The 15,851-nt window shown below is 53.0% G+C and overlaps 1 protein-coding gene across 13 annotated transcripts in view; it reads right to left on the reverse strand.

Annotated features, from left to right (window-relative positions):
* The window catches only part of MICAL2 (microtubule associated monooxygenase, calponin and LIM domain containing 2), a 222,473-nt gene that overhangs the window by 76,501 nt on the left and 130,121 nt on the right, over positions 1-15,851 (reverse strand). For 8 of the 13 annotated variants that reach the window (XM_072794051.1, XM_072794050.1, XM_072794049.1 and 5 more), the window contains 2 exons: positions 15,100-15,188; positions 13,771-13,873 (listed from right to left, as the gene is read on the reverse strand). In XM_072794051.1, coding sequence (XP_072650152.1) covers positions 13,771-13,873; positions 15,100-15,188 — 192 coding nt within the window. Of the gene's footprint in view, positions 1-9,706; positions 13,874-15,099; positions 15,189-15,851 lie in introns of those variants that run through there. The other 5 variants (XM_072794055.1, XM_072794053.1, XM_072794052.1 and 2 more) reach the window with 2 other exon arrangements.

A 15,851-nucleotide genomic window follows, 5' to 3' on the forward strand; every position in this document is an offset into this window, starting at 1 on the left:
GCCCCCGGCAGCCTCCTTATTGCTAAGTCCAATTCACAAGGCTTTGGGCTCCTCCTGCAGCTGCTGCCGCCCTCACCCCTCCCTGCTCTGGGGACCCATCCTCTCACTGCCTCCCTGGCTGCTCCAATCTCAGCCACCCAATCTTCCAGCCAACCTCTAAATGCTGGGTTTTTCACGCCTCCACCTGCAGGACAAGACCTACTCCCTAACCATATTTACCATCTATGAAAATAACTCAAGAAATTTTTATTTTTACATGAAATGCCTCATGTATTAAAATATTGTATAGATCAAATAAAACACATCCCCAGGCAGATGCGGCCAGTGGGCTGCCAGTTTGTCACTCCTGGCATATGTGCATGCTTGCTTGTGCATGCACATATGCACACTTCTGCACTGATGTGGCTGCAGATGGGAGGCACTGAGGCAACAGGGATGTAATTGGATGCTTGGGTAGGTAGGAGTAGCCGTAATGATATAATAGTAGCAGCAACTTACTTTTATTGGACACTTTTATGGAGAACTGTGTAAGTGTTTAACGCGTACTAAGTCTATTAAACGTCATAGAACCTTCTAGACAAGTATTATTCTTCCCATTTTGCTGATGTAAAAACAGGTGCACACAGAGGTGAAGACATCAAAGGACAGGGATCAGTTTGTACGGCTGTGAGCAGAACAGAACCATGGACACCAATGTGCATGACCTTTATTCTGGGAGTTTTGGCTGGAATATGTTCCTCTTTTTTTTTTTTTTTTTTTTTTTATTCCCTGTCTGTAATAGAGCTGTGCTTTTTTTTTTTTTTTTTTTTTTTTTTTTTTTTTTTTTTTTTCTGTGACCTTGCAGTCCTCACTACTTGGGTAGGTAGATATGCTTCTCTGCCCAACTGACATGGGACTTGGCTGTGACACTTGCTTTGCCCAGTGGAAATGAGTGGATGTGACGTGAGCAGTGGCTTCAAATGGCCTTGCTGTCTGGCTAGTCCAGCCACACTCTTGCTAGCTTGCCATGAGAAGAGCTCACCCCAGATGGCTGCTACCCCTCAGCCTAGGTCCCTGACTGTGGGCACATGGAGCATGTCTCAAGCCACCTGTGGCCTGAAACCTTGCCTAACCAATCGCATGGAAGCCCAGGCCACCCTTCGATCTACAGCCTGAAGCACAGCTACTCAGCTAACCCCACAGACCCATGAGCAAGAAAAATAGGTGATACAAGCCTCAGAAATTCAGGAGGCTTATTACACAGAATTACTGTAGCAGAGACTCGACTCTGTATCTGGCTTATACCGGAGTACAGGCGTGTGCCCGAGTGGGGTATACTCAGATATTGTATGGTCAACAGATGCTACTTGACTTCCTCGGATCCGGGCCTGTGCTGGTGATTTGGAGATGAATCAGCCATGCTCTGCCTTCAAGGGTCTCTTCTTGTCCCAGAGGGGAGAATGTTAGGCATATTCACGGATAGTTGCCTTTTCGGGTAGACCGTCTAAGAGTAAGGTGAGACTCAGTAGATGGGGAGGGAGATCTGACTTCTGTACAATGAACACCTTAGGTGGGAGGCACCATTTCAATGGGTTACGGATGAGTAGGATCCAAACAGAGTAGGGAGAGGTGGTGTTCCACGGGATGGACCTCTGTGAGGAAATGCAGCGTGGGAAAGCACTCCTACCTGCGTGGGAACAGAAACTATGTCTGTGTGGCTGGACGGCAGGAGAGTACATGAAAGAAGCCAGCGGGAAATCATTCCATTGACAAGGAACCAGAAAGGGCCCCTGGTGGCAAAGTGAAGAGTGGATTTCCCTCCAAGAGCAACCCCTGAAGGGTTGAAAGCCGCAGACCAGTATCATCAGATTGGCCTCGTAGAAAGATCGCTCTGGTTGGTGACTGGAAGGTGGACTAGAGGCCCCAGCAGGAGGGGAGACGGAGACCAGGGAAAGGGCTTTGATAACCTGGAGAAGAACTAACAGCTGAGCGTGCGTGGCCAGAGAAGAGGGAGTGAGGTTGTCCGGAACAGCCCGGCAGGATAGGGCGGCTGCAGGCAGGGGAGGTGAGCTGTGCCAGGCAGTGGCGACACCACCTCAGGGACCAGCCCAAACCTGCAATGGACACCCCGAGGGGCTGCTTTTATCTTCTCTCCTCCTAGACAGTTGTGACCTGGCCAGCAGGGCTGAGGGGTGGAACAGGGTAAGGGCCCAGGCAGGCTCCCTGAGCTCCTGGAGGGCTGGGCATGTGGCTGACTGCTGAGCCCTCAGGACAGCAGGGTGAAGCCAGCATCCCTCACCGGGGAGTCCACAGATCTGTGGAGGGGTGGGGGGTGCTGGAAGGAGCCGGGGCTTCCTCTGATCACCACCTCACCCAGGGAAAAAAAGCCCCAAAGATGGACCTCTTCTTCCTCTCCCTCTGCCCCCCAAGGCCTGGGTCAAAGGCTACAGCTGGGTCTCTGGGGTTCAGTGCTGTGCTCAGGAGGCAATCACTCCACTCTAGCTTCTACTTCCAGACCCCTCTCTCATTCCCCGGGACTCCTGTCCACTTGCACACACCAGTAGTGCTAGTTCTAGCGGCCCCAGGACAAGCGATGGAAGTAGTCTCGAGGCAACAACAGAAGCAACACCAGCTCATTATCGAGGCCGTTATTGAGGTTGACCATCTCAAACATCCCGACAGCCCGAAAGGACAGTGTTGTCATCTTCACCACGTGTGTGCAAGAATGTGGCGCCCAGAGACTAACTCGGTCAGGGGCCCCCAGTGAGTCAGGAGGATCAGCAGCTGTGTTGGTGGCCAGCCCCGGGGGAGGGTCCAGGTGTGCTCACCTGTGCTGCCTCCCCCAGGCCTGTCTACAATTTGTCCTAGATTTTGCCTACATTCCCGTAGGGAGAAGCCAGGTCTACACTGGGGCTGCGGGCTACCAGGGGAGGAGTGCGGAGGGTGGGGAGGGTGAACGATCCAGCAGCTCCCAGGGCAACTGCCCTGGCCTTCTGGAGGGAAGGTGGTCTTCCCCGAGCCCAGCACTTCGGTCCCCTTCCAGGGCTCCCTGGTGAGAGATATACTCCGGCGGCAGAGCGCAGCACTCCTGTCCTCACACACCACCCTCAGCAACATCCAAGGCCTTGACCTGGCCAGACCCCTGCTTGTGTCGGCGTGTGGACCCCTGCCCTCGATCTGCTGGTGAAATCGTTTCCATTTTCTCTCCAAGTCTGGAGACCCTTCCACTCTCCCCCAGAACCCAGGGTGACGACAAAGCAACACGTTCTCCCGGTCATTAAGTCCATTGTAGAGATTAGGAGACTGAGGCTCATTTGACCAAGATCACAGAGCTCCTAACTGCCAGAGCTGCTTCTGGCTCCGGGCTTAGAAAAACCCCCTCTGCTGTCTTGTCTACTGTTCTCTCTGAAGAGACAAGCTTAAAAAAGAGCAATGAAACAGTCCATCAGGACCCTGTCGGGAAAACAGAACTCAAGCCAGAAAGCTCCACAGAGGCCAGTTAGTACAGGCAACTCATGACGGTGGTGTTGGATGAGCCAAAAAGCCAAGGGCAGATCAAGAGACAACCCAGAGATGAGCCACAGCAGGAAGCCCCGGGCTGGAGGGACACTGGGAGGAGGCCGTGAGGCCAGAGGCCGGGGCGTCCAGGCAGGAGTGGGCACGACGGGGAAGACACCGGCACTGGCCAGGGTGCAGAGAGTCTGAGGAAAACCCTGGCTTCTCCCTTGGTCCCATCATCCGCCCTCCTACCAGTGTTCCCAATAGTCAGACGGAACAGGAACCCAGTGGCCAGGGAGCCTGGGAAATGCAGTCTGCAGGGGTGATACCTCTTTACTACAGAGAGCAGGGGAAGGCACGCAAATGTCCAGGATACCAAGCACAGAGGGGTCTCCCCACCCTCTTGCAAGGCAGACGGTGACGAGTGAGGGCACCTGACAAGCCCCCAGCAGGATAGGGAGAGTCTGGGAAGGCGGGGCTGCGTCAGGCATTCCCTCCACTGACTCCCAGGGGCTGGCACAGTCGTCTATGCCACTACCAAGGTCCCTCACAGCACATGTCCATTTAAAAGATAAAGGCACAGGTGCCTCAAGACGGCAGCTGCCACCTGGGGCTTCTGAGAGTGACACCTCAGAGTGCACTACCAGGAATGCCCGTTTCCAAGAGTCTCCAGGGAATGAGAAAATTGATGGGGAGCCACAGGCCTCAGGCGTGGCTGTCCTGTGCCCTCCTGAACTCTTGCCAGGCATCCTCTGCTGAGTGTGTGACCTGTCTGTGTGCAGACGTGTGTGCTCCCAGGCCCGTGCTCGGCTGCCCTGAGCCAGGCTCTGCCTGGCCCCAGGAGCAGCCTCTGTGCAGAGACCAGCTCAAGTAAACTACAAGCCAACTAGAGAGGGGGGCTCAGCCCTCCCCAGCTGCAGGCCCTGTGCTCAAGGCCTCGGCAGAGCTGCCCTGCTCCAGCCACGGAGCCGTCGGCCTGGACACAAGGCCAGACGCCAGGGGAGTGCAGTCAGCGGTCAGGCCCAGAACCTGGCGTGAACACCCGGGGCAGCAGGGTGCCCTCCATCAGGGCCAGGAGGGGAGGTGGGCACGTGATATCTTTCCAACAGCTTGGCGGGCTCCCAGACAGCTGCAGGTGTAGGGCCTCAGGCCTCGGACCCACAGACAGGTACTGTGTCAGGCCAGCTCTGGGCCTCAAGCTTGGGCACAGCCAGGACCTACATTCCAGTTTCCCTGAATGAGGCTGGGAGTGGAGAACTCGAAGTTTCTGGGTAGGAGCCCCAACAGCAACCCAGGGAAGCAGGAAGGGAAATACTTTGGGGGCGCACGGTCCTTGGTTCCAGCACACACCCCGTGGCTGGGACAGCAGGTCATCCCAGCGCTGAGCAGACCTCCGCTCACAGCTCAGATGGGGATGGCGGGTACCGCTGCAAGGCCCCCCTGATGGAGTACTCACAGCCAGGGGACGTGCCCGGCCTGGCTGGGCCTCGTGTAGGTGGGGGTGGGAGGAGAGAGACCCGATCTTCTGGGCACTTTAAGGCCCCTGAAGATTGAGAGGCTGGCCTCTTTCTGGGTGATGGGTGGCGGTAACCCCTGCTTCCCTGGGCCTGCTCTCTCATGGTCTCAGAGACACTCGCAGGAGGACTAGACTCAGGATGTCAAAGGTAAGGTGAGCCAACCATGTGCCATGGCGTGGGGGCAGAGTCTTCCCCATCCCGCCTCTGGTCTCAAACCTGTCACCTGGATTCCTGTGTCAGGACGCCAGGCATGAGAGAGGATGTGTGTGACCCCGTGGCCTGGGCCTTGCTACCCAAAGAGGATCCCACTGGCACTGGGCTCTGCTGCCAGCCTCAGGCACGTCTGCGAGAGATGTCCCATTGGTCACCCAAGTCTGCGAGAGATGCTGTGTGAAGCCTGCACCCCTTGCAAGGCAAAATTCAAGTAAAATCGGAACTCCCTTCTCCCAATCAATCAAAGGGCTCTGTGGAGGCAGCAGGACACACGATGTCATACTTCTCTTCCAGATTCTCCTATCCGAGTCATGAGTTGATGGCAAGACTTTCCCAAGCCCAAGACAGGCTCCACAGCCTGAGATCCAGGCCTTTATTGCTTCTACAAAGGCTGGTTGAAGGTCCACTATGTGCCAAGCACTGTTCTACTGGTGCAGATTACACGGGTGCTCAAAAAAACAAAGGTCCCCATCTTCAAGGAGCTTATGTTCTAGCAAGGGGGGAAACATAGATACATATCATTAGTCAGTGAGTTCCAGAATATGCTGAGAGGTGATAAATGCTCTGAAAACCTGTCTAGGAGAGTAAAAGGGTCAGGACAGCTGGGGGGATGGACTGCAGCATTAAAGGCAGACCTCACCGGGAGGGAGACGAGGGAACAAAGATCTGGATAAAGGGTGAGGCCAGCTGTATAGATACCAAAGAAGGGTGTTCTTGGCAGAGGGAACAGCCAGAGCAAAGGCTCGAAGACAGAGCATGGCTGGTGTTCAAGGAGGCCAGTGTGGTTAGGACACAGTCTATGAGAGAGAGCAGAAAGACAGCAGGTCAGAATGACAGGGGTCAGACCTTCCAGAGCTGTCTGAGTCTGCTGTATGCATTGGCTTTTACTGAGTGAGCTGGGAAGCTACTGGAAAGTTCAGAGCAGAGGGCAGATCCACATTCTGAAAGGATTTCTCTAGCTGTTGTGTTGAAAACTGGTTGAGCAGAGCAAGGAAGTGCCTGGGAAGCCACATTGAAGGCCACAGCAGTAACTCCAGAAGGACAGTGGCTGAGGCCAGGGCGGTAGCACAGGGACGGTGACAGGGGGACTGGGTCTGGCTGTGCTTGGGATTCACCAATGGACTAGGTGTGGGGCCAAGAGAAAGAGTCCTTAAGAATGACCCCAAGTCTCTGGGCTGAACAATGGGAAGGTTGGAATTGGGGTTTCCAGAGACCATGAAGGCCAAGGGTAGAGTCTATTCCAGCGGAAGATTAGGAGCGGGAGGTGGATTTCTAGGTTGGAGACTCTTGGTAGAATCTAGGAGGAGATGTCAAGTAGGCAGCCAGAGACAGAGCTGGAGCCGCCCTCCCTCTTTGCTGTGACTTAGGAATTCACTAAACCAAACCAAGGTCTTGCTAGCAGGTGGCAGGAGGAAAGAGAGGTGCACAGTGGAGGCTGGGAGGTGACCAGCTGCCTTCAAGAGGGCGGGGAGGTCAGAAAAGGAGAGAAAAATAGATGGCACCGCTCAGGGTCAGTAGAGACCTCTGTATCGTGGCCAACCTAAAGATGTCCCGGGGCCCCTCTGAGCTCCAGCTGATCTAGAACGCCCACCAACGTCTTCCCTACTGCACAAAACCAGGAAGGTGCTACCTAGAGCGTGGCCTATCGGGCATGTTTACTGATTCTACTGCCACAAAACCCTAAGTTCGGAGGCTTCGGTTCATGCGAGGGACTTGCCCAATGTCACCGAGTCCATACAAAGTGCCAGAGTCAAAGCCGGGTCTCTGGCCAGTTCCAGGGCCTGCCCATGCACCCAGGCTCCCCTGCGAGCAGTGTCTGACTCTTGGCCCAGGCCTGGTGACTCTCGGGTCCTCCACAGCTGAAGATGCTGCTTTAGATCGCCTCCCTCGTATCAGAGAACTCCTTTAACGTCAAGCATCCCCTCGAGGTGAGCATGGCCAGCGAGGTGGAGGCCTAACGAGGTACTGCACACGAGGTGCTTGCCCCCCCCGCCTGGCAAGGGGGGAAACGCTCCATCAATGACAGCTGGCCCCGGAGCACTCAGAGCAGCAGCCACTTCTTTTTATTATTTCAGGGATTAAAGAAAATGCTGTAAAAGTGAGTGAGTTCACAGAAATAGAGGAGAACAGCCCACCCACTCTGCTAGACCCACTTAGTCTACTTAATATTCAGGTTGCACGGAGATTGGTTTCTCCAGCTGGATTATTTATTTAGGATAAGTTCCCTGGGGTAAGATTACTGCGCCATAGGTCAGAGCCCTTTTATGGGTCTTAATAATTGTTGCCACATTGCTTTCCAGAAAAGACTGTCCCCATTTACTTTTTACCCACGACTATTTTTTTTTTCTTACAACCTACTTTGCTTTTTCTTGACTAAATCAGTAGGTAGGAGATAATTAATTTACATTCCTTCACATGTAATTGTTATAAATGTTCACCTTTTCTTTTCAGCATTGTTTCATTTGCCGGAGTGAGCGCTGTCTGTTCATAGCCTGTGCACATTCATCATTGGGTCTTTAATCAACAAACAGGAACTGATCACCTACACTGCAAAATGCCTGGGAACACCTCCTTTGCATGAACTGTTTACAGGCCACAGCTATGAACTTCTTTATTATCACATCTAATTCACTTTTCCCCTCAGTCGGCTGCCTACTGAATGTTTTCATTTTTTACTGTTACATGTTAAGTTTTAATCCATGGGGTGCTTGGGTGGCTCAGTGGTTGAGCATCTGCCTTTGGCTCAGGGCATGATCCTGGGGCCCTGGGATCAAATCCCGCATCAGGCTCCCAGTAGGGAGCCTGCTTCTCCCTCTGCCTGTGTCTCTGCCTCTCTGTGTGTCTCTCATGAGTAAAAACATTTTTTAAAATCCACTGTTTCTGGATTAAAGAACATTCTACCAAACACTTTTGTGAATGTGACATTCAAAACAAAACAAAAAAACCCATCCCAAACAAATAAAACACTCACTTTCAACAGGTATGGGAAAGCCCACCTCAGCAAAGTTAATTAAGCTTCTTTACTGGAGGGTCCCTCAGAGACTTTTACCATGCCAATAAGTCTTGCGGATCTCCAAGGATTGGGAGGACCAGCACGATTAGTATGAAGTTTCTCAAACTCTGTGCCTGTGGAGCTCGTCATTCACAAAGCCCTTGGAGCTACTATTCCTTGCCACACTTTGGAAAATGTTGCTTTAACCCAGCTTCGAATCGGAAAATCAAAACAAAACTATAAGCTCCATGACAGTAGGGACTTTTGTCTGTTTTACCCCCTGCTCTATTCCCAGCGCACCATAGACACTCAGTAAATATTAGTTAAGTAAATAGGTGAGTGTATGTACAAATAAAACAAATCAAATCTGGTACACGATAACCAAGATACATACATTCCAAGATGCAGGGAGGGGCAGGGCCTTTGTGTGGTTTGCTGCTGCATCCCTAGGACTTCGAATATGTCCAAGGTATGGTGTGTGTTCAACAAACACTTGAACAGATGAATAAATAAAGGAATGAATCATTTGCCCAACCTAGCTCCTGACTTAAGTCCCTAACACCCTTCCTTTTACGGAAGAGAAAGAATAGCTCACCTGGGTAAGAGTACTTGACCCCAGGCAGCTTGGAAAGCAGTTCCAGGAGCCAGCAGCTGAGCTCAGAGGCCCAGGGCCCCAGAAATGCCCCTCAGGGGAGGTTCATCTCAGCATCAGAAGCCCTGCTACATCCAGCCTGGTGATGGCAGGCATCCCATCCTAGGGAGGTTGAGGACCAGACTTCCTTGGCACTGTCCAGATTAGCCAAGTGAGACTCTGAATCCTTCCCTTAAGGGGAAGCCAGCCTTGAATTGGCTCACAGCCTGCCATGGGTTCTGTCTTCAGAATGGCTCTGTGGGCAGAGCCTTGCAGCCTTAGACACTGAGTGGCCCTGGGGCTTTGGCCCTGGAGGTCTCTTAGGATCACAAAAGGCTCTCCATCTGGATCAGCACATCTGCCATGTTCACTGCCATTCTGAACCCAACGTCCGATACCATCCGATACTCCTTACCTTTCACCTCTCACTCAGCTGGACCAACATAAGACTTACTTGCAAGAATAACCTTTGTTACTTAGGAACCTAAATTAGTGAATGGTTCCTAAGTAAAGCTCGCCAACAGGTCCATGGTTTGGGGTGGGGAGAAGTGAGCAGAGGAGCTGTTAAAACAGTCTGTTTCCAACAGCTCAGGTGACACTGACCCTTACCCAGCTATGCCCAGAATCTACACAGAAAAGTACCATGAATTTTCAAGAAAGAGACCCCAAAGCCTGGCCCAGGAGCATTGGTGACCTTTTCCAAATATTACCCCTGGGTAATATTTCCTTTCAGAGTTGCCCAGCGCAGCCCCAGAGCGTCCCGTGTCACCACAAGTGCAGGTCCCGCCAGCAGTTTAGGGAAGACTTCCCCTAAACCAGCCCCTGTGTTTGAGATTGGAGCAGCTTCCATGGCAAAGAAGAGAGGAAACAATGAGCTTTATAAAGAACCATATTTATTTTCATTTACAGCATCAAATACCATAAATAAAGCTAAACATCGTTTGCTGTGTGCAAAATACAGGGGGGTTCCATGTGGCACTGTAAATGACTACCAAAGGTCACAGACATGCGTTGCGATGAGATGGGGTGGGAGAGGCTAGCTAAAGAGAAGGCTGAGAGGGAAGGAGGGCCCTCTCTGGTTGACATTCTCTAAAGGGAGGGAGACTCTGCAAGAGAAGACAAGACAAGAGCGATGACTTGGTACTGGCTAGAATCTGCCCCAGTGCAGTGAGCAATGCAGCATGCAGGGCCGTGCAGACAGGCCGAGAGGTGAGCGTGGCTCTGGGCCGCATGCAGGACAGACGCCACCTTCAGCCTGAGACCCTGAGGCCTGGCCCACAACAGTTCTACTGTACTGGGCACCGTGTTTCTCTTTAAAAGCGCTCTGAACATCCTGCTGCCGCAGGTAATGAGTCAGTGGACAAATGTGTTTTGAGCAGAGCCATGGGGGGCATCGACACTGGCTGCTCCAGGCCTGGGCTGAGCTGAGTCATATCTCAAAGCCATCACCGGCCTGTGACAACGATTGCTCCAACCGAAGCGTCTGCATCATCTGGGGCTTTATGAGCCAAGAACAAGAAGAGCCATAGCAAAGCCCTTGTGTCTAGAGTACAGGCTGCGCTAGGGAAAGGATTTGCCAGGAAAACTGTGATTGGGTGTTCAAAAGACAAAGCATGAGTCAAGCTTACGATGAGTCAAGCCTGGGAGCATTTTCTTTGTTTTTTTTTTTTTTTTTTTTAATCTTTCTCAGAAGAGTCACCCATGGTTCTGATCAATAATCTTTAGACTAGAACCCATGCTCCCATGCATGTACTTTTTCAGAGGCTACTAGACAGAAGTTCTTTCCAAAGGTGAACAGAGCCCTCTCTAGCGTCCTGTCTCACAGCTGGGGGTGACCGTCCCAGGAAGGTAAGTGGCTTCGCGACGGGAAAGGCACGTGCATGCAGGCCACGCAGGGGGCCGAAGGGAGGCAGGCCATGCAGCTGGTGTGGACCGGGCTGCCGGCTCAGAGGCAAGTAGAATCAACCATGGCTTTTGAGCGGAACGCCACCCCACAGCGTCAACCCACCATGCCATGGAATGAGTCCATTAGTCTGCCGGATATTCACAGTTAGCACAACCCGTACGGCGGCGGGGAGGACGGGGCACGGAAAGCAGGTTAGGCGTTAGTACCACTCTCTGAAAATGGGCAAGAAAACCAGTCACCTCAGAGCAGAAGTGTGTCAGCCAAGAAGTGGGTGTAGCACTGGAAGGCTGAAACGAACTGGTGGCCACAGTGTAAGGTTGGAAAGAGAGAGACAGAGAGGAGAATTTAGTCTGGCGGGGGAAAAAAAGGAAAAAGACTGGTAACACAAAAGGCACAGCAGTTGAAGGTGAGGCAACCATTAATGAAAGAGAAACTTCTCCAAACTACTCACTGCTTGCTCGGCACAGATGAACCCTTCTGGTGGTGCCCACCTGCTTCTACGCCGGAGTGGATCCGTGTGGTTGGCCCGTGCCAGGGCTCCCCTGCGGTCCCCTCGGGGCTACACGCATCCTCAGGACCACCCCTCCTCCCCGTCCCCCTTATCGCTTTGCCCCAGTTTTACTCTGGTGTCTCACACTCATTCTCCAATGTTCTGCGGAGGCCGAGAGGCGTCTGCCTCTCGGAATCCACCATGCGTGTGGGGCCCACCCACCAGAAAGGTTCAAAGCCTCAGAGCATACTAACATCTCAGGCTTCTGACAGGCACATCCTGTCTCTCCAGAGTCATTCAAACCAGTCTCTTTCTGGCCGTAAATGACATTCTCAGAGTCTACCTCTGGCTTCGAGGAGCATTCCACAGAGCACCTCAGCCCGCCCTGAGCTGAAGACAAGAGCGGTGACACGGCTGTGCGTGTGTTCACATCATGACCTCGAGAATAATCCTTTTTAGAGTCAAGCAGAGCATGACCCAAGGGCTCCCCCACCATGCCGAATATTAAAATCCCAGAAAAAATTTGGAAAAACCCAACACGAGTCATCAGACCGACAACGGTTCCAACGAGGGCAGAGGTGCCAGTTCCTGTGGACTTGGCCACAGCCATGCCCCTGTTTTATCCAAGGACCTCAAGGAAGCGTGTGTAGAAATGCCTCTGCCCTTCTTCCTGCCCTATAGAACTTGTCATGCCCAAGCTCTCCAGCGCCCTGGCTTCTAAAGCTCACCAGGTTCCATTCTTACTTGATCTAGAAGGAGATCTCTAGTGTAACGACTGCAGAGAGCACTCTCCGGCCTGGCCAACTCTAGATCTTCTGGGCGAGATGGGAGGCCTCTCCCTAGCAGCCTCTCCGTTGTTCGGCCAGACCCAGCAGCCGTGCCAAGTGCAGGCAGAGCGGAGAGGGGGGAGCTGAGGCCTCCTCCGCAAGCCCAGAGTCCAGAACACAGGTAGGCCCAGGGCCCGCTTCTGCCCTTAACAGGGCCTATTCCTTTTGTATCCGTCAACAGCTTCCACTCCCAGCCTCCCCTGCCGTCCAGACACAGGAGGCCAGACACATTCCTTTGCTAGGACAGTGGGAAAACAAATGGTTTCTGGCTGCTTCCACCTAATATGCATGGCGGCCCGAGTGGCTGAGCACTGGAAGCCGTGCTCACCCGGGAGGTCATGCTTCCCAGAAATCACACACCCTGAGGTGCTAACAAATGGCCTCAGTCCCAAAGCACCCTCCAAGAGGGCGGGTTCCTCCCTCGGCCTGATCTTTATGGACCCTGAGTGGCCATGGCTCAGTCTGCAGCCTGGGCTGAGGACCTGAGAGGGGGGCCCCCCCCGGGAGGGGCAGGGTGGGCACGGCTCCTGATCAGAGCCACAGGTCCTCTCCGGAGATGCACCAGCTCTCTGGAGCTCCTTGAGGTCAGGTGCCAAGGGGCTGCCCGAGGGGTGCTCACTGGTGGCAAGGACAAAGTATGTTTGTAGCAATCTGCTTGAAGCCCAATGTCATTTGGCTGTCATCTGGTATGAGGAGGAAAAACCCTGAAGCTACTATTTTACATCCAAACAATGGTGCAAGACGGTCCCCCTCCCTCTGGGAGGGCCCGTGACAGCCAACTACACGCCGCCATGTGCTTCTGTAAGGCTTAATTCTCCTCTGATCTACTCTTTTCTTCTAAACTGATTATGCTTTCGGGTTCAAAACACTGTCCCCTGTTGACAAGTGGCATCAGGGTACATACATCAAAAGGCACTGGTCAGGACAAGGTGGCACACTCACTTCGGTTTATGAAAAAAAAAAAAAAAAAAAAGAAAAAGCCCAAATCATTAATGTCGCAGGCAGTGACCAGGACAATGGACTGCAACGTGGAAGGGACTTGTAATACCAGTTATAAACTTCAAACCGTGTTTAGAAAAATTGACACTCGTAGAAAAAAAAATGCTTTCTCTTGGCTTATGAAAAGTTAAAAACTGAAATGTAAACCTAGATATATGGCTCGCTTTGGTATAAAAGAAGTACAAAGCTATATCGATATAAAAAAGACAAACCATCCTTCATGTCATGCTGGCCCCAGCACCAGGAGCAGATGCTCCCCCCTGACAGAGTCAGGCGCAGGGGGCCAGCGTGCACCTCTTTGGCTTTGAGCGAATGGGTTACAGAACGCTAGGCCTCCTGGCCAGAGCCCCGGCTAGGCTAACTGCAAACACACTGCCGTCTAAACTGGAAATGGGAGGGCGCTCTCCGGGGCGGGTGGCATTTCACTGGAGCTTGACCGGGAAGCATCTGAGCACCCAGTTGCGGATGGTCTCGAGGGACTCCTCAGACTCCCGGTACATGGAAGCCAGGACCTCGAAGAACACCCAGAGGAGGGGCAGCCCGAGGCTCAGGAGCTCGTAAGTGTAGCAGTAGTTGTAAGCATTGTCCCTGAAATGAAGGCCTGCGGCGCGCAGGAGTCCCCGAATCCAGTTAAGCAGGCTCCGGGGAACGTGAAGCAGGCCCCAGGGCAGCCTGAGAGGCCAGCTCAGCGCCTTCCTAAAGAAGGAATTGGTGATACCTGGAGGGCTGCCTGCAGGAGTGCCAATGGCAGCGGCTGCGCAAGAACTTTCCACGGGAGTGTCTCGCCGAGGGGCCTCTTGCTCTTTCCACGTTCCCTCCTCCTGGGAGAGGGAACAAAGGGAGGGCATTTAGTCCACGACTCTCACAGAGCACCTTCCGATGAAGCAGACGGGGAGGGCCAGTGCAAACTGACCATGGTGGTCCCTGCCTTTCCCAGCGAGCCCGCCCAAATAGTCTCAGCCCCCAAGCACTGCTAGCTGAAGGGGCGCTGGATATGGGGCCAGCGTGACCACAGGCTTAACAGGCCTACAAAACACAAACGCCCTTTCAAAAAAAAACAAAACCCGCACGTCCTTTTGACTCCGAAATCCTATTTCTTATGCTCTGTCCTCAGTAAATAATTTGAAATGGGGACAAAGATGTGCATACAAAGATATTCGCTGGGGAAAGAGTCGTAAGGTAAAAATGTGACACAACATGAACACCCAACCACATGGGACTTGTTAAACAAATCATCGACCATCTTTTACAGGCATCAGAAATGATGCTCTGAAAGAATTTCTAATGTTACAGGGAACGGTTCCTGATATGCTTCTTAGTCTATAAAAAGGAGGATATGAAAGTGCAGCGGTAGGATTCCAGCTGGTTAAAATACGATCATACGGGGAAATGTCACAAAATGTTAGTTATGAGTTTCTCAGAATAGAGTGGTGATGGATGATTTAACTTTCTTTACATTCTTTCATTTACCCATTTTTCTACGTTAGGCCTAGGTTACTGGTATAATCCAAAAAGAGTGTGGGTCCTTGTGGGGGGGGGGGGGTGAGGTTCTGTGAATCAAGCGGTAGAGAAGGTCCTTGCTAAGAGCCACCAGAGGTGATGCTATCACCATACACTCAGCGGGCTATCACTTTGTTGAACCCGGGGCAAGAACCTAGGGAAAGGTAGGACCCACGGGACGTACCCCTGCATACACTGTGGTCACGTGGGGCCCGGGCATGGGGGACCCTGTAGTTTCCACAGAGCTGGGCATACAGTCCCATCGCTGGGACACGAGAAAGCTCTCCCGAGCTGCTCCAGAGAAGCCAGCCCCACTGCTCACCGGGGAGCCGGCCTCCAGAATGGGATAAACCCGGAGGCCGGCAGAACAGGCTAAGGCAGAGGGACCCTCCACTCCGCAGAGTACACACTTTCCTCTTCATCTGTGGGTCGCAGTCCCTCCAGGGTCAGACACAGAAACTCTGGCCTGACTTGGCGGGGCCCTCGAAAACTGCCTCCCATCCGGGGACCTTCCCTGTATCACCAGCACTTTCGAGACAAAGCATACCTCTCTCTGTTGCTTCAACTCTGCTCGTCTCTTCCTTTGCTGACTGTTGGTCTTACAGTGAATGAAATGAGGCTTGCAGAAAAACTTGCCTGTAAAAGGAACACACACACATGCACACACGGGTTTTCTCCTATAAATGAGAGCAGTGGGACCCGGCCAATGTCTGCCCCTGTCTAGGGCAGAGAAGGCCAATAGCGGGAGTAAGCCCAGGAGGCCTCGAACTTGGGTCTCTGTCGCCTGTCCTAAAGAAGCCGCGTTGAGATGAGGTCTCAGGACCCTTCGCTGCCTCAGAGGCAGGCTGTAGCCTTGGGGGGTGGGGGTGGGATGACAGGGACGGGGCTGAGGCCCTCAGATAGTCCCCAAGGCAAACCGAGGCCAAGTCCCTTCCCAAGGCCAGCTGCCAGGCTGCAAAATGGGCAGCTCTGAATGTCAGCACCATTTCCAGGTCCCGATCCTTCCTGGGGCTCCTGGGGGTGGGAGAGGCTCGAAGCAGATGGCAGGAGTGATGGGGAGGAAAAGACCCAGGTGAGGCACACCCTGGGCCACTGGCCACAGCCCAGGACCATTGGGCGCCTTCCAGAGAAGCCTTCTTCGTTCACTGCTACAGCAGTAATCTCAGGGACGGTAACAACCATAAAACAGGAAAAACCTACGCGGGACGCACAGTATAGCGGGCTCCCGTGAATTAACCCACGCGAGCAATCTCGCAACAACCTTAGGAGCTAAGACCTGTGATTATCCTCCTCTTACAG

The sequence above is a fragment of the Canis lupus genome, chromosome 23, assembly GCF_048164855.1.
Source record: "Canis lupus baileyi chromosome 23, mCanLup2.hap1, whole genome shotgun sequence".
Taxonomy (NCBI): domain Eukaryota; kingdom Metazoa; phylum Chordata; class Mammalia; order Carnivora; family Canidae; genus Canis; species Canis lupus.